Genomic DNA, 19,174 nt, shown 5'->3' with positions numbered 1-19,174 from the left:
TCCCTGCAGACCAGTGAAATCTCCCACCAAAGTATGCGAGGTGGATAAAGAGTAAAAAAAAATAATTGCTATTATTTTATGGAGTATGACATGTAAGTTAGTCTGCAAATACTAACAAACATCCTTTAGCTGTGAAAGAGGGYCTTAAACCAAAAGTGATCAAAATACCAGATTTTAAAATTCTTGTCATATTTCTCTAATTGTATTACAAATACTCTGTCAGCTCCACTGCATGATGTGTATTACATACCTGGGTAAAAATGTGAGTGAATCAGATGAAGTGCAGACCTGTCAACCCATAATAATATAAGTCTTCTTTACTTATATGAAATATTCCTTGAACTTATTGCAGTACTACATAGACTTTTGTAATTTTCTTTGTACAATTTGCTAAGATGTGCTCTGAAATAAAAATTATTTCAAATGAGATTCCAGAAGCTCTACAATTGCTTCATTTGGCCAATGAACCCTATCTGATGACTTTCAGGATTCCCAGAAAAAAACTGATAATTATTGCACACCAAATACATTCCTAAATGATGTGCATTGATGCMTTTTTATTTAATAAAAGTGAGTGTCACCATATATATGTGCATACATTCAGTTATTGCTATCAGAATTAACAGTCTGCAATTTAACCCCAGCCTATCAGAAAAAGGGCTCAGCAGACCCACACAAATTGAAATGTTACTTGCCACAGGCTTTTCACCAGGCCTCAAGACAATGTGTTTGTTAGTACCTTCAGATTAATACCAGTTAGTTTCTGAACAGTKTCAGTCTCATGCTAGATGATTTAAACCAGATGAAAATAAAAGTGTGTTACCCAAAATAAAAGAATACAGAAAATACAGTATTGTAGTATTTACTGAACAAAATAACAAATAAAAATCATGTTTGCTTTTTTTTTTTTTTTTTTAACAGCATTAAGTAATCAAACTTAGGCCATACAAGCATCAACAAGAAATGTAAGTAACTGTACTATTAAGGTGGTATCTACAACTTTTTTAAACTGCTTGAAATCCAAACCCACAAATGTTGTATACCTCACTTTAAAACCATTTAAGTGCTTTGCACAGTTTGTAAAAAAAATTGATAGTCAATGATAGTTATGAAATGTATGTGCAGTACCTGATTTTTTTATTTTAATAGCTCAGGCCCAGATGATCAAAGCATTTAGGTTCCTACTCCTCAGGGAAGCTCTGGGTCTCCATGTATACTGACCCCTTCCCTGAAAGGAGTAACTGTTTTTGATGGTGTGAATTGRTAGTCTTGTCTTTCCCTATGCAGGGAGGGAAAGGGTCGATTTTACAGAAAGAATGGTTCCAATAGGCAGAAAGTTTATGGCACTGCAACAACATGAACCACCTTCCCTACACAACATAAAAATATTCTAATATTAAGGATTATTTTACAACTCAGTGAAAATATGCAGTAATGCAACTCATTTCCTTTGTCTGGATGACAAAATGCAGTCTTAACAGTCACAAGAACCCGCCTTGTGTTAGCTATAAAAAAAAATATATTTATATATATATTTATGCAACTGCTATGTGCATTAAACAAAACCACTGTATGAATCAGCAGGGTTCAATAACACTTGCATCTGAATCTCTGGAAGGGGTGCATTGAAGTCTATGGTGCTCCTCAGTAAGGACTCACAATGAAATAGCAAAGAATAGAAAGCCATTTATTTTAAATCTTATTTTTCTTACCCCATTGMCTAAGAAATGGTCCATAAGCTCTCTGGAAGCTAAAGGGATCTGCTCCCTTCACTTCAACCTGCTGCCAAGGAATGAAACATATACCATAAAACAAATCGGATAATTCATTTTTTAGTGAACACTGAAACTGAAAATCAGCCCAACTGAAACTGAAAATCAGCCCAACATCATTGTGAATGCCCATGAAATAATTTCACCATTGTGAAAATTCTCTGTTCTCTTCAGTTCCTACTGATCCACATATCATGAGTTGTTTAGAAGGGTTGTAATCAGCAATGCACAAGAAAGATTGTATTACTCCTGGAAAGCATTTACATAGTGAATCACTCAGTTAGGTTGGCAGTCAATTTAGAATTGAAGAGTGTGTGTATTTCACATCTGTTTATGTAAATGTCAGAAAATTCCTTTTTTGATTCTTTACCTGTTTTAAGATACTTTCCTCAATCACCTGTGAACACTGATCTGTGCCCTTTGCATTGAAATGGCACAGATTTTTCCCTCAGTCTTTGAGATAACAGAGAAGAAGACTTGAACCAAAGGGCAATGCCCCTGTGCACCAAAGCTTTATTGTACTTCTGATTGCTGTGCATCCCCACACCTAAAGCAAATGACACGGCACTTGTGCCTCAGTTCTGATACTGTAGGTGTCCACTGACAAGTGTTCTGCATGAACCATTGTGTCTCAGTCCACTAACAAACACTACTGTGCAGTAGTAATCTGCTATCTTAGATAGTTTTTCTTCTTGGACAAAGTTTATCCAGAATCTTCTTTCTATCGGGCTACAGCAGCTTAGGGCTCCTTTTCTTTAAAGAGAGGCAAAGTWAATGTCTTACACCTGTAGACCAGTACTGGTGCTCTGTCCCAGAAATTTTAGCACTGCTCTGATACGATGAACCCTTCTTTTTCTCCAACTGGTTCCACCTCAGCATAGGCAGGATGTCCAGATCCTCTTCTGAATTTCATTGCTGGCCATCTGCTTGGACGCCGCTGCAACAGCAACAACAAAATAAACTTTCAGAATATAAAGGATGCTACAATAAATTGTTAACGAAAAGATGTAACAATATCCTGCAATTTTGACCTCTCACACTAAAACTCACTCCCTGTAGTTGTTACAGGAATAGAATRGCACAGTTCAGCAGCGGCAAAAGTCAGAGGAATTAATCCCTCTTTTTAAATTTGTGAGTGATGACTGTTCTCAAAGATGTAAATGATTACCACTTCTCTTAGCAATGAAGAGGATGAAATTGCTCCTATCTCAAATGGTTGATTGTTGGATTTGTCACATAAAGAACTGCTATCCACTAACCTCTAGAGGATCTGTCCAGTGCTCTTCCTTCCTGGTTCTCCATAGGAATTTGCTATCATACTCTATGCTATGGGAGAATATGTGGCAGAGTTGACAGCAACTGTAATTAAAAAAATTATTTAGGACAAAATTCTGGCATGCTTATGCAGGGCCCTCAAAATGGTGACTTTTTATTTAAAGTGCCAGAATTTCTACTTGAGTAGTTAACTTTGATGGTTCAAMTAGAAGCAATGTTTTTATTTAAACTCTGAAGAACTTTGGGTAGAATTTAAGAAGTCCTAACAAATTTCCAGTAGAATCTTGGGCACCGCTTTAAAAACAGCTAATAAACAGAGAAAATAAACAGTTATTTTCTAGGGGGGATAAAACAAGTCCTGTATTACTATATCTTTGGGGAGAAAAAGTGCTTTAAACAATTTGTATTTTCAAACTAAATAATGTCAGATAAGGTTCAGATTCTGGGTGACCACTCTGAGTTTTTGTCAAAAGCAATAGCTTTCTGCARAATTGGGAAACACCTTCAAAGATTCAGTGAGAAGAAAAAGCTCTCCTAAAAAGATTATTATCTTGAAAATTTTATCTGCCAAATATACTGATTTTTTTTTTTTTTTTACTGACAGAAGTAACAATCTGCTTGGAGGGAGGGCTAGAAGACACAGCAACTTATATAGAAACATTGCAGGAAAATGAGAGGAGAATCAATGAAAATAAGTTACAGCCTGTATTTTCACTGACARCTCAAAAGCTAAATAATTTTACTTTATGATCTTTCTTCTGAATATAAAMACTGCATCTGATTTTCTGTCCCCATAATACCCCATTTTTATTTCCTTTCAGTCACTAAGGATACCTCATGCTGCTGAGGGTGGTGTTTGGAACAACAACAGCCATGATGTTCTGTTGGGACTCGTGGTGCTTTTGGGCAAAGAAATCCTGGGGTGCCATTGAATCCAGTTCCCAACAAACCACACAACTACTGCAGGCTCAGCACAAAGTCTTCCTCAGTGATCATTGCTGGCAAGATAGCACATAAAAGCAACCTCTTCCTTTTCCTCCTCATGCAGGATCAGGTTACTTTTGAGGCRTTCAGAGTTAAATTCTGTTTGACAGGCAATTTAAAATCCCAGGCCTTTCAGAGCAGCACCTTCCTACAAAGCAGGAAGGCAGAACGCTGTCTTCTTTAATGGATGTCTCTTCCTAACAAGAAAACTTAGTCTATTCAAACTTTGGAGAGTTTTTTTCCACACAGGCTTGATTTTGTGTTTTCAAGATTAAAAAGGACAGTTTGGTTACTGCTAAGGAAAAAGGGTCATATTCTGTTCTCAGGCTCACTAAAGTAAATCAAGAATAATTCAATTAAATGTAAAGGGTTTATTTCAGATTTACGCTGGTACAAATGAGAAAGGAATTTGACAGAGAGGACTCTAATGAAAAAGGAAAATGAAAAACCACTGGAAAACTAGCAGGAAAAAAACAACTACAACCAGTATCAAATGGTGGCATGTAAGGATGAGCTGGATTTTCATATACTGAGTTTCTCCCTCATTTAAATTTAAGAGGTACCTCTGATAAGTTACTACTTCTTTGCTACGTTGCTGGTAGATACTGAATCTACCATTTTTTGCTACTCTTTTCAACTGGCCTTTCCAGATGATTAGTTATAGAACAGATGTGTATCAGTTTTAATGACACAAAGTCATAWGACATAAACATGAGCTGTTTTTTCCAAAAATAAAGCAATAGACTTGAAGGTCATCTCCTAATATTACAGCTACAGCTTTCTGTGGTTTCTTGTCACGTCTGAGGTGAGATATTCCCTTCATAGTGATTGTTTAATTTCAGCTTCCTTATGTGCCTGTGAGTAATTAAGTGGTTGACAGTTTTAAAAGAGAGYACTGACAAACTATCAATTCATTGCCTTATGTAACCCCTTGAAAGCTGTAAGTATATTTCAGCTTTTATGGAAAAAAACCAAAGTAACTTGATTGATATTGGAAGATACAAAGTTCCTCCAGTTACTGAAGCAGCTCAGGAAATAACTAATGCATTCTTTTTCTTCGTTCTCGTGAAGACTTTTATGAAGACACAAAAAAAACCCCTACCTGCAAACAAACCAATCAAAAAAATACACCAAAAAAACCCACCAAASCCAAACCAAACAGGGAGAAAGTGAGGTGGGTATTTAAATAATTAATTCCCAATTTTAGCAGGGAAAAAATGTTTCTTCCTCTGGAATCAGAACACTTAAAGGAAATCCTCTGAGCTGTGGCTGGACTTGTAACTCCTGCTTCCTTTAGTGTGTTACAAAGCAGGAAAGCACGACTAGTTTCTTTGTGATGGGACTAAAGCTTCCTTGAGTTCACTATTTTAAGCAGTGAAGTTGAGAGAAAAGCACTTGTGACCGTACACGACCAGGATGCAGAAGAAATGTGTTAAGACGCAGAAAAAAATTTCTGATTCACATTAGAAAAGTTAGTTCCTATTGAAGACCAGTGAGATAAAAGGAAAAAACAAAACCAGCAGTTGGCTAATCCTTGGAAAGTGAGGTCTACCTTTCAAGTTTCTTACATTTTCTGTCTACACCATTGCTGGGGCTGTGCAGGATATTTGACTTCCTGCAGCAATTCTTAGACTAAAAGAAGTGTATTTGCATACATCTTGCAGTAGAGGCAGAATTTATACCATTTGTCATTTTTCTGAGGGTAAAACAGAAGGGATTCCACCTACTAAAACGAAAAGGTAGAGACTGGAGTAACTTCTCACTCTTGTTGCATGGAAATGTCTCCAAGTGTTGTTGAGCATTTTCTTCTTTTGACATCTTCCAACATCGGGAAATGTTGAGCCTTATAGGGCTTCTCTTATCCATGAAAACCATATGATCTCATTTAGACATGTTAAAAAGAAGTTCTGATACATATCTGAGTGCAGTTAATTGAACATAGTCTAATTAAAACTCAGTTGTTACAATCTGAACATGGTTTCCAGTGTTACAGTCTCTGATTTTTTTAAGGTTGCTAGCTGTAGACCATGTTATTTCCTGCTGCACAGTAAGCAATATTATAAGATCAATGACAGGAGGATGGACAGCTGTGTAAAGTTGTGTTGAGATACTGGTATCTCGAGATTGATGCCCTGCTCCTGGCAGTTTTGATGCTGACATTATCACTATCTCTAAAATTTATGCCAATTAACACTTTTCATCTGAGATAGTAATTTATCAAAACCAATTGTAGTAATGTATATATCATTAGCTGCAGCAATTATAAGCTTTCAAACTTCCTTTCATGCATCTGCATGAAGACAAATCTACTAGTGATGAACAGAAGGAACTTGGCAACATGTATTACATATCTGATGTTCTTACATCCTTGCCTGTATTATCCCCATCCCATTCTCATTCTGTCCTTTCCTGAGTACACAAAAATGGAATGAGAACAATTCTGTACAGATCTGCAATGTCAGAGGAGCAGAGAAGAGAAACATTTATGATATACCTGCCCCTCTGCCATCTCCTCAAACCTGCACACACATTTTGTTCTGAAAAAAAATTCTAATACACTATCAAAAGTTTCTYTTTGTATTTCAACCAGCATAAAATCCCAGAGTGCTTGTGCATGGATCAGATCTTCACTCCTATTCAGCAGTGAACTTGAGCAGTGCATATCACCAAGACACGWGCACATTCTTGTTTCAAACTGAATTTACATGAGTATAAATACTTAGCAGGAGAAGGTCAAGCTTTTTGACTCTCCAGAGTTCCCTAATAGACTTGATTTCTCACTAAACTACACAAAAGCTAAAGTTATTGAGCACATGTTGGGCTGAATGCTCTGGCACAACTTTGTCTTCTCTATTGATTATTTTTCTGTATTTCAATCTTTCAAAATTTCAGAGCACTGTTTCCACTGAAGGGCTGAATCTTACATTTCCACTAATGTCAAGTTMTTTGATGAATTCAAGAGCATAAAGACATTAAAATCTATTTAAAAGCTGTATCCTTTAACTACACTTTGCCAAGAATGCCTGTTTAATTCTGCTAACATGTACATATGCAGATATGGAACTATCCAAATACTGGATCAACTGKCAAAACACCAGAAAAATTGTTATGACTTACTGAAATAGATTAAGAAAAAAGGAACGAAACTATAATGAAGTGTTACTAAATGGCTACATAACTGAATGTTAATCTGATACTMTTCAATGCCCATCAGTCTAAGTACTCTCGTCCAGTGTTAATCTACCTCAGTAGKCAGACCTTTGGTTTCTTGTGAGAACTGAAGATCTTTCTGTTAGCAGTTACCTTGCCCATAACATGTACTTTGTAGGTTATGTATTTCAGGAAACAAAGTTRTCTGAAATTTGTGTGTCAGTCTTTAATCTCTTCTAGAAACACTGATTTTCTTGGCAAATCACATTCAGAAGAGGATGTGGCTACAAATATCTGAAACGATACTTCTGACAAATATTTCCAGGAATAAGAAAAGATCAATTGCCTGACACTCTGTTAAACTCTTATTTTGATGAAACTGTTCTCAGATGAGAATTGCTTCAGACTTAAGATTCAGTAAAATCATTTACTGCCTTCATTTATTTTTYTTTTTGATAGAAGTACTTGTTTAAAGTATCTTTTTGTGATTTAAAGCTTCTTGCCGTAACACTTTCTGAAATCTTATGTTCATGTGAGGAGCTGGCTGCTGAAAGATGAGAAACAGAATGCCTCCTTCCTCTACACCTTTGACTTTTATTGTCAGTGTTGATTATTTATTTTAGTGCTTTTCCCCCGTGGTCGATTTAGGTTTCTTTTGCTGAACTGCTGCTTCCTGCTGAGCTGGATAAACTTTGGAAAAAATAACTTTACTATCAGTACTGGGCAATGACARCGAGATCAATGACAATACTACAAATTCCAGGATACTGCAGGACTTTGAAAGAGAAAAATGATACTTGTTCTCTTCTTTTTAATCATAATCTTTATGAAATGCAATTCGGCTTGAATATCCGGACAAAAACTAATTGATAACCATGTGAACCTTATTTCAAACCATTTCAAAAAGCATAATCCCCTGTACAAAAGAATGAGCCATGTCCCAGAAGAAAACAGCAGAGCTGTGTGAGCTCCATCAGCTGGCTCAGACAGCTGAGGATTGCATTCCTTCATTCTTAAAAAAAAAAAAAATAAAAAAAAAATTTTTTTTTTTTTTTTTTTTTTTTTTAAATCTGTCTCCTATTTATTTCTCGTTTGTTTGAAGACATACCTGGCATTTGCAACATTAATGCAGAAACCTGGAAATGGTGCATGGAAAACATGGCTGGATGTTAAATCTGACTTTTATTTGTGATGTGAAGTATAAACGGAGAAGTATAATGGTGAGCCAGAAATGTCCATTAATTTCCTGAGCTCTGAAACACCAAGAACTGTCTCCAGCTTTTTAAACTATTTTCTCAAATTATTTCCTTCCTCTACAGGGGATGAGCAGAAGGTCAAAATCTGAAGAAAGTCTACTGCTAGATCTATCTGCCAGTGAATGTTTCCAGAGACCGAAATACAATCCCCTATACTGCCCAATCATTAAAAAAAAATACCCAATAATTAGTGCTTTCTCAGATCACCCCAACTGGGGGTCAATATTTGAAAATCATTCTCAGTCTATGCTGTCAGCTTTAGGTGAGGCAGAGTTAAATGACAGGAATGCAGATCTTTTCACGATGGTTGGTCTTTATGCTAAAAAACACTCCCAGCCTTATTYAGTTCACTAGCAAAGACATAATTTCAGTTTAATCAAGAGGAGTCAAGGTGCATCCTCCAGTCTCTGATYACACTCTATTATTTATTTGCTGAAGATCTGCAGCTGTTTGTTTCTYCCTCCCTCCCTGTCTTTTCCTGAAGGTCACTCCCTGGCTGGACAGCACCAGTTCAACTCCCTGTGTGGCCATTTAAACAGATTCCTGAAATTTTCCATCTTAGACATCCAAGATGAAGTAAAACAAACAAGTGAAAAAGACATAGGTATGTGCATGAGTATGATGTGTGTGTGTAATTGTACATGTACATTCTAAGCAGCTGAACCAGCAAAATAAAGCTCTGGAATACTTCCAAGGAGGGTTGGAACATAAAACAAAAGCTGTGACCTTCAAAATAGGATCTTAACTCACAAGAATGTTAATTTTTAACCACAAACACCCATACTGCTCTTCAGTGTATGACATATTAACTACCATTAATACATACAGAGCCACTAACACATAAGCTCTGAATTCATTAATATTCTTGCAGTTTCTGAGTCCACACATGTGTTAATCAGTTTTGCACCTACAGAGATACAATAGAAAGGCTCTTTGCATAAGGTTAAGATGGTCCTAATTTGTAATGTTAGTTTAGCATCTTTAAACACCCTAACCCCTAGAGAATTGCCAAGGAAAAATTTTATTCATCTAGTGTCAAGCCTTCCATAAGCAATGGAAGCTTGGCAATGGTATCAATGTGCCCATCTGGGAAGAGACATCCYGACATCTGACTCCTTACATTCATAGCACAGAATCACAGCATCTGCTGAGCTGGAAAGGACCCACAAGGACTAYTGAGTCCAATTTCCAGCTCTGCACAGCACCATTCCCAAGAGTCACATCATGTCCCTGTGCCGTRGTCTTTACAGCTGTGTATGGGAGGCTGGGCTTTGGATTCGGTGTGGGCAGGACTGGTGGGTGTGCGCATGAGCAGGATGATATGGTGTGTGGGATGGAGCTGGGCTGAAGCGGCCAGCTGTGGGATTGGACAGATGAAAGCATCTACCAATTGGAGACTGGAACGTGATGTATGAGAGTTTTTCTGGTTATGTAATCTGTCTAAAACCTCACTGATTGGTTCATTTCTCAAAACCGGGTAAAGATAAGGGAATCCTATAAAAAGCGCACCGGGAGCGGGGTCAGCTCAGAGGGAGCTGGAATCACTAAGAGAAAGAGCTGCTAAATCACTATATCTAAGAGAGCCTGAAATACGAAGATTAATAAAGAAGAAACCTGGACCTGCCTGCGTGTCAGAGTCGTGTTTCCCGCGGGGTGCGGCRGGGCCGGGCCGTTCGCATCCCTGGGAGCATTGTCCAAATCCTTCTTGAACTCCATAAAGCTTGGTGCTGTGGCCACTGTCCTGGGGAGCTGTTCCAGTGCCCAGCCACCCTCTGGGTGAAGAACCTTTTCCTGATATCCAACCTAAACTTCCCCTGGAACAACCTCAGGCCATTCCTTTGGGTTCTGTCATTGCCACCACAGAGAAAAGATCAGTGCCTGCCCCCCTTTTCCTCTCATGAGGAAGCTGTAATTGCAGTGATGTCTCCCCTCAGTCTCCCCTTCTCCAGGCTGAACACCCCAAGAGACCTCAGCCACCATCCTCACGGCCCTCCTTTGGACACTCTCTTATAGTTTAATGTCTTTCTCATATTGTGGCACTGAGAACTGGCTCCAGGACACAAGGTGTAGCCACCCCAGAGCAGAGCAGAGCGGGACAATCCCCTCCTCTGCCTGGCTGTGATGCTGTCCCTGATGCCCCCCAGGACAGGGTTGGCCCTCCTGGCTACCAGGGCACTGCTGGCTCATGTTCAATTTGCCATCAACCACGACCTACAGGTGCCACCCCACAGGGCTRCTTCCCATCATTTTGTTCCCCAGTCTGTCCATACATCCAGGGTTGCCCATCCCGGTGAAGAATCTGGCAGTCACCCTTGTTAAACTCCATACAGCTGATGACTGCCCACTCTAGAATTGGCTGAGGTGTCTCTGCAGGGCCTTCCTGCTTTGAGGGAGTCAGTAGCTCCTGCCAGTTTTGTATCATCTATGAACTTATCATCTGTGAACTTGCTTAGTACCCCTTCCAGTGCTGGATCCCAGTCATTTATGAAGATGTTGAAGAGCACTGGGYGAGGATGGAGCCCTGCAGAACCCCACTAGTGACAGGTCCCCAGTCTAATRTCACCCCATTCTGATGTGTTTATTCAGCTGTGACCTGGACATCTTGTGCAAGACTCTGTGTGAGACAGCATTGAAAGCTTTGCTAAAATCCAAAAAGATGACATCAACTGGCTCCCCTTGGTCAACTGTGTGCTTCCTTCCTGCCTTTCTTGAATGTTTCAGACAATGTACACCAGCTTCCACTCTGCTGGGACCTCTCTGGATTCCCAAGACTGCTCAAAAATCACTGACAGATTTCTGCACTGACAGAGGTTCTGCACTGACAGAGGTTCTGCACTGACAGAGGTTCCGCACTGACAGAGGTTCTGCAATGACATCATTCAGCTCTTTGAGGATTCCTGGATTAATCCTATTAGGCCCCATAGATTTACAAGGATCCAGCTGGAGCAGCAAATCCCACACAATTTCAGGCTGGACTGGGAGTTGATCATTCTCACAGTCATGGCCCTCCAGCTCAGGGCATTGGGACCCCCTTGGTCCATCGTCCTTGTTGAAGAGAGGCAAASAAGGTGTTAAATACCTCTGCTTTGTCTCTGTCCCTGTTTGTGAGGAGAGCAYCCTCATCCTCTAAYGGGACAATGTTGTTTTTACACTGCTTATTGCCAYTAATATATTTGAAAAAACTTTTTATTGTCCCCCACAGTTCTGTTCAGCTGAGCTTTGGCCACACGAATTTTCTCCCTACAGTGGCGAGCAGCAAGTCTCTGTTTTTCTGATGTCATCGGACCTTGCTTCCACTGGGCATACACCTTCCTTTTCTGCCTTAWTTCCAAGATTCCTGCTCAGCCAGGCTGGGTTTCTGCCTCACCTGCTTGATTTGTGACTTTTGGGAATTGTCTGCTCTTGAGCACTTAGGAGGTGATATTCAAAAAGCGACCAGCACTGATGAACCCCAGTACCTGCAAAAACATTTTCCCAGGGGATCTTACTAATGCCCTGAAAAGTCTAAGGTCTTGTCTCCTCAGGTCCAGAGCTGAGGTTTTGGCACTTTTCCTCCTGTTACCAGAGATTTTAAACTCAATCACTTTGTGGTCACTGTGGCCAATCCCCACTGGTTCATGAGATCCACTCTGTTGACAAGGAGTAGATAAAGGGGGGCATCTTTCCAAGCTGATTCCTTTAGGACCTATCCATAAAATTGTCACCCAGGCTTTTAAAGAATCTTCTGGCCTGGGTTGTACCAGCTGTGTGATGCTCTCAGTTAATTTCTGGCCAGTTGAAGKCCCCCATAAGGACAAGGACAGTTGATTTGGAAGTGTCCCTTGGTTCCTCAGAGAGTAACTTGTCACTGTCCTGGCCAGGAGGTATAGAGTAGACCCCCATGATTACATCTGCATTATTTGTTTGTGCCTTGATTCTCATCCAGAGGCTCCCAACTGTGCCATTCCAGCTGTGATTTCCACACATTCCACCCCAGTCACAGCACTCATCCCACCATATTTCACTTCTCAGCTTAGGCCAGAACCTATTGCCTTTGGTCTCCAAAGGYAGAGCACTGGGACGACAGCTGAGATAATTTTAAAGCCTTAAAAGGACTTTGGATCACAATATAAGGAAGAAAGGTAACAATACCACAAATAAAGTTTGAAAGTGAAAACTTCTTGTGTCATATGCAACCCTTCTGTCCACAGATAACTGGGTGCAAACATTCAAAAGACAATAAAAACTAGCTGGACTTATACCTTGTTTTTCAATTAGTTAAAAGTTGCCTTGACATTAATTGCTCCCAGTGCTCAAATATATATGTAAATAATTAGAGGTTAAAAATACAGGGAAAAAGAAAGAACATGAGGGAAAAGAAAGGAAGAAAACATAAAACTAAAGCTCTATTTTGGCCYATAGCTCATTGAAATCAGAGCTAATCCATCTGACTCAGTTGAGAGTTTCTTTACTCCTCTTTACATTCAGCTCCAGACATCTAGATCACATGAGCTATTATCTGCATCACAGGTGTGCAATGCACAGCATTTAGGACATTGTGATTGGCTTTTTGGCCATCAAAGCTTGCATTATGAATGCAAGTATACTAAATAAGTTAGTAAATAAATCAATCACTTTTTAATCATGATATTGCTAGTGGGTTATGTAAACCTATCATGCTATAGCTAGTTTTCTGACATAAACTTCCGCTTTTTTGAGAAAGTCAAGAAGAGCATTACTTGACATGTATCCTACTTCTCAAAAATCAGTCCAAATCAGTTCAAAGTATACTCAAGAGACACAGGATTCCTCAAGGTAAGAGTATGTAATGTGGTTAAAGAGAGGAAATCTTTGGCAGCATTTGGAGAGGAAATACTGCAAGGTTAACGATAAGCAAATAGAAAACCAAGGCATACACATCTCTTCTGCCACTCTGCAAGCTAATCTTTAGTCAATATTTACTCAGCTCTTAGGAAGAGCCTGCATTCATTGGAACTTTGACTGAWGCTCCCTTGACTTTAAAAGTTAATAATTCATTCTGTCTTTGGGTCACCACAGAAGCATCCAACTTAAACAATGAAACACGTTAGTGTGGAGGCTGGAGGAAACAGGCAAAGAGTACATTTTTATTGGAATCTTCTACACAACCAGGARTAAGTGGAACTTTTTAAAAAATGTGTTGAACTGCTTGGATGGTACTGTTTTAAAATTGCACACTATCATAAACAAATTGAATAGCACTGGCATTTGAGACTTCTCAAACCCTTTGTTCAAAATAGCTGTTTTTATTCCAGGTGGGGTGGCACATGTGTGTTCTGCTGAACAGGTATGAACAAAAACCCCTAGGGTAGCCTTTTCTTCAGACTTAAAGGGCAAAAATATATTAGAATAATTTTACTGTGTTCTAAGACAATAGCTTTCATAATAAATAGAATAATGTTACTGTGTTCTAAGACAATAGCTTTCATCTTGGCTTGTGTGTGTCGCTTATTGAAACCAACTAGTGCACTCAGGATATCACTTAATGGTGTTCAGAGGTGCCACAAGGGATTGTCTTTATCAGTGCAAGGGTAAACAGCACAAAGTGTGGGTGCATTTAATCTTATCTGGGAGAGCTCACTTCATGGCAAATATGAGCTGGATTTGAGATGAGCTGTGTGAGAACCTGAGTGAGGAATGAACATTGGGTGATATCTACAGAGAACACAAGGAAGAAAGAGACCTAAAGCCTCAGATACAGGATCAGTTTATTGTGCTGTTCTTTATTCAGTAACCAATCACGATTCTAAAACAAATCGATTAAAAATCCCTTATACAGCGCTTAGCCTGAAAAACCCAACAAAATCTGATTGAAAATGACATTTTACCTACCAAATCATGACAGTATTTTAGATGTAAAAAGAAGTTTCTCTATTAGTTAAAACAGAGTTTTGAATGAACGCTATGTTTAATGATACCTCCATAAAGTAACTTATTTAAAACTAAAAACAAATGCAGCAGGCTCCTGTTCCTTCTTTTGACCAGCCATAAGAGTTATATTAATTGCTAAAGATAATAAACTAATTCAGACCTTGATTAGGCTTGAAGACTTGATGGCAGACTACAGTGTACTTGTAGTTTTTTAGACAACTGCAGGAGGGAGCTGCCTGTCCATCTGTCACATCTTGTTTTAACTGTGCAACTTATTAATACTCATAGAAAACAGTATTATTTTCTGAAATATTTATGTGCTTGTTCTCATTTCATGACCAAGCCCATGGCAATCCTCTTGAGCTCTTTCCCTGGAATGGTAATATCAGATCCATATTTCATTCATTTCCCATAAATAATGGGCAGCTTGTCTCCTGTGGTATGGGGCTATCATGCTATCGGTAACAGTTTACTCAAATATATTTCAATTGCACAAATGCAATAAACAATGATTTCTTGCAACATTGCCTATTTATACCAGTTTTGCCTCAGTATTTTTTGTACTTAATTTTCAAAAGGAAAGTTGAGAAGATACTGTCTTCTTTGTGCTATAAACATTTAAATCCTACAGATCAGGAGAATATATGAATACATTATACTTATAATTTTTWAATTGATCAAATTACTTTTTTCTTTGAAAATTGAATTATCAAACTTATTGAAAGCAACTGGATTTCCAGAATGGATTACCTTGTTCCATTCTAGGCTTATGATACCAACAATGGTTTTAAAGTTTTGAAATCTGTATAAGTGTTCTGAACTACAGTCACTCCCTTTTCCATCCCTTGTGATTTTCCCACTGCATCAGTGCTTGTACCACTCACAGGGAAAGACCACCCCTTCATGACTAGCACTTTTTACAATTTTTGTTAATGTTGATTCTTCACAAGCACCACAATCATCTGAGTAAACAAAAGAGAATGCGGGTTATACCCTGTTTTGCATGGATTTTATTTTGAAAGATTTCTCCTTTGTTTTACACAGAAAGTTTGTCTTTCTATTTTTTCTAAGTGACTACATTGCTTGCTAAAAGACATTTTAGCTTTGACTTATAACAGATTAATAGATTGACTAATGRCATCTAAAGATTAAATTCAGTGGAATGAGTTTAACAACACTGATTACGGCACCTCTTTTTGCATGATGAGTATGATATCAATGAAATAAATAAATTAACATGCCCTTACTACATTTAGAACACAAATAAATAAATGTATATTGCGATTTGGTATTCTTTTCTTCTTAAAAAGTGGTGCTGCCATTTACTTAGTCTTTTCTATCACATCACAACAGATAAACTTGCTTTTACTAGAGTGAAAGAATAGAAATTCAATCTGTGTAAATTTAATCTGTGTGTGAAGATAGGAAAGGGACAAAACCTTCTCTTTCATACAAGGACTTCAGTGGAATTTTGTYYGTCTACATCAATAGTGAACTGGCTTGAAACGCTGCATAAATTTGAGAGAAAACTGTTTTATTATATGGAATCTGTTCCCTGATGGTTAACACAGWTACATCAATTGAGCCCGGAATACTGATAAACAATTCATTTTGATTTCTGTCATTACTATTCCATCTAACAAGTATATTTATTATAATATGATTTTAAAGATGAATTGCTCTGTTCATGTTCATGTCTCACTTCAATTCTCATTGCTGTCACTTAGAATAAATGTCTACATCTTCCTGGTCCAGGCTTTTACCTAAGCAATCCCTAAGGCACGTCCCTAGTGACACTTCCAGTGGTTTTGCATCTTCACTGTTGTCCCATAGGAAGTGCCCTGGCTCTTAGCAGAAAGGGACTGTTACAAGTGGAGATTATGAACAGTCATCTCTTTCTTTCATGTTCAGCAAATCTATACTTATCACAAGGCACAGGAATGTTGCTAAGCTGCAAAAGAAACCACAAAGAGGTGTAGGCATTCATGGGTTTTTGTAGACTCAAATGCCTGTGGAGAATTTTCTTTTCTCATATTTTCATCTACAGTGGAGCTGAACTGGCTAAATGTCAGCATGCAGGTATCTGCACCTAAGGTAGCTATCTCTGTTTGAGGAAGAAAAATGCCAATTTATCTAATCCTAAAGGAGATGTCTCAAATAGGTCAGATGAATCATGGTCTAAGAGTCTGTTTCTCTCTACACTAATAGAAAGAGCAGAATAAGATKATATATATTAAAAATTAGGTGAAAATAATAATTTCCACACTCTGAGAMAAAGTGTTAAAACATTCCTTTTAAAAGATGTAAGGAACAGCTAATAAAAYTTTCAGATAAAAACTGGAAAAATAAATCAGCTCTTCTGTAGAATTAAGAATACTTTTTTTTCTTCCCCCCACAGGAAAATAATGAAAGAACAATATGYTCCAAAATAAAATGACAGTGCACAAGGAAGGTAATGGAAAAATGCTGTTGTGAGGAAAATGAAGGATAGGAAAGAGATGTGGAGTGGTACCTGAGATATATTTCTTAGATGTATGTCAAGACTAAAAGCAACAAAATTAATAGCAATGGTAGTTAATGGAGCTCAGTGACAAACATGCTAAGAACAAAACAACATCACCTGCTAGGAGAGGTCCATTTCTTCAAAGATTGCACCATACACCCACAGAAACTTTCTGATTTAGTTAAGAAAAATCTGTTTTGGAGATCCCAAAGATCCTAGCCAAGCGACAGGACTAAGGACACGTTACTCTGGCCTTACCTCTATGAAGAAGAGACTCGCTGCTGACGTTGGATGATGATACATGTAGGCRGTCACGAGGATGGCTGCAGCCACAACCAGCACCAGCACCAGAATGCCAACGATTAACCCAGCGTGAAGTGTTCCGCCCTTCTTCTCTGCTGCACTGTCATCTGTGGAAGCTGCACAAAGAGCACTCTTCTTAGCACAGTCTTACCCACTCCATTACACAGATGGCAACGGAGCATTTGCTTTTCCTGTGTTACAGATACCTCATTTCCTACAGCCCAGTTTGGACAAATATCAGATGTCTCTTCTACAACTGGATACTCTCATAATCTTAATGAAGAGACTTTCAAATGTTTTATTGACTGTAATTCAAYAAACAATATTAACAACCTTTCTTTTGAATGTGAAATGGACAGTCTCGAGTTCCTAATGACCTTAAAAAATTTTGCTTTGTTTTCTTATAAAATAATTGCAATTGTCCCAGACGACTGAATACATTTTGAACATTTTATTTCTCTATAAATATTCCATTTGAGACATGCCACAAACATTTGTGATGACTAACTATCAAACACATTCTGAAATAACTTGTTGAAGAGTTTGGAACCACTCTTTGCAACAGAGTCAGATAGCCAGAAGTGCAACAGATGGATGCAAATGATCTTGCAATATTCTGATCTCAATCTGAATGGAACACTTATCATACCAAAGTATTACAGAAGAACATCAATTTACTAAACTTAATATCAAGAGGTCACTCGTGCTGTGCTCCTGCCAGGAGAAAAAAGTGCTGTCACTGTCACACAAGCAATTTCTCAGCAGTGCTTCCAAATAAGCAACTGAAAGTTTTTGAACAACACTGTAACCTTTGTGGGAAAAGTTTCTCAATATATCACCTGTAGAACTGTTCTTTAAAATTGTTCTTGTTCTTCATCATAGTCTTGGCCYAAAAGGATTAGCATTCTGCCCACTTCTCTAGGCAAAAGAGTAATTCAGAAGTTCTAGGTTTATGAAACTCCATGGTCCTTGTGGGTCCCATTCCCACTTCTTTCTGCTATTCTGGAAATCCTTCTTATCACTTCCATGCTTTACTCCATACAGTATCTGTCTCTGGTCTTTCTTATGAGAAATTTTCTTTTCTTACCACACCTGTTTTCCAAGCAGGCTATAATAAAAAGAATTGATTTTTGTAGTCATCGTTTTTGCTCTGCCCATCCCCTTCAACARTTTGATTGTCTTAGAGTGCTACGTTCTTTGAGGACAGGGACTCTCTTTCATTTGTTCTTTGAAGACAGATATTGGGTTATGAGCATCACTTAAAAAAATCACTGGTATTGCTATTAATAATAACACTAATAACAACAAAAATAGCAGTAAGTGTACATGGTGTTTTATCATTTATCATGCTGGAGTAGAATACTCCATGGTAATGTCAAAAAAGAGAATTGGAAATAGAATATAAAMRAACAACGTCATATTGATGCAGGTAGTGGTAAATGTTTTGCATTTAAAGAATAAAAGAAATATAAATAAAAGAAAAAGAGACAATAAAAGAAAAGAGGAGCAGTTAATCTGAGTGAGTGTTACAGCTCGCACATCCACGTATGGCAGCACATTTCTCACCACCCCAAGGATGACTGCATGGCTCATTGCCCAGCAGATTGCATGGCACCATTGCAGCAATAGGGAAAAAAGAAAAATGAAGATGCATTATCTTAGCCAAGACATGTATCTATTACTCCATGTAACAGTTATGAATCTCTGGGGCCAGAGAATAGATTAATGTATTTTGTTCATATTTTCTCAGTCTTGATTCAGGACTGTCAAAACCCCACAGTGTTTCTCTGCTCTTTCTCATAAAGTGACAGTTTGTGGAGTAAGGACCTGAGTAACAGAATTGGAGGATAAAGAAACCAGCAAACTTGGAGTTTAACTAGGATGTGGGAAGAATTAATGATTTTAATAAAAAATGGCAATCATCATTCCACTCAGGTACAGCCAAATCCTGAAGGTATTTTTCTTCTTCAAAGTTCATGAGTATCTGTTCACACAGGAACTTCAGTTTTAATTGTACTGATYTTGGACATGAATTTTAAATT

The 19,174-nt window shown here is 38.2% G+C and overlaps 1 protein-coding gene across 1 annotated transcript in view; it reads right to left on the bottom strand.

Annotated features, from left to right (window-relative positions):
* Positions 1-1,869: 1,869 nt before the first annotated feature.
* The window catches only part of PLXDC2 (plexin domain containing 2), a 241,017-nt gene continuing 223,712 nt past the window's right edge, over positions 1,870-19,174 (bottom strand). Inside the window, exons 13-14 of the mRNA XM_057383620.1 lie at positions 17,088-17,248; positions 1,870-2,709 (exon numbers count right to left, since the gene is read on the bottom strand). Coding sequence (XP_057239603.1) covers positions 2,593-2,709; positions 17,088-17,248 — 278 coding nt within the window. The 3' untranslated portion in view covers positions 1,870-2,592. The remainder of the gene's footprint in view (positions 2,710-17,087; positions 17,249-19,174) is intronic.

Source organism: Malurus melanocephalus, unplaced genomic scaffold (genome assembly GCF_030028575.1).
Source record: "Malurus melanocephalus ecotype Western Australia unplaced genomic scaffold, MMel_1.1 scaffold_14, whole genome shotgun sequence".
In the NCBI taxonomy this organism is placed as follows: domain Eukaryota; kingdom Metazoa; phylum Chordata; class Aves; order Passeriformes; family Maluridae; genus Malurus; species Malurus melanocephalus.
This window is presented reverse-complemented; position numbering and strand designations above follow the sequence as displayed.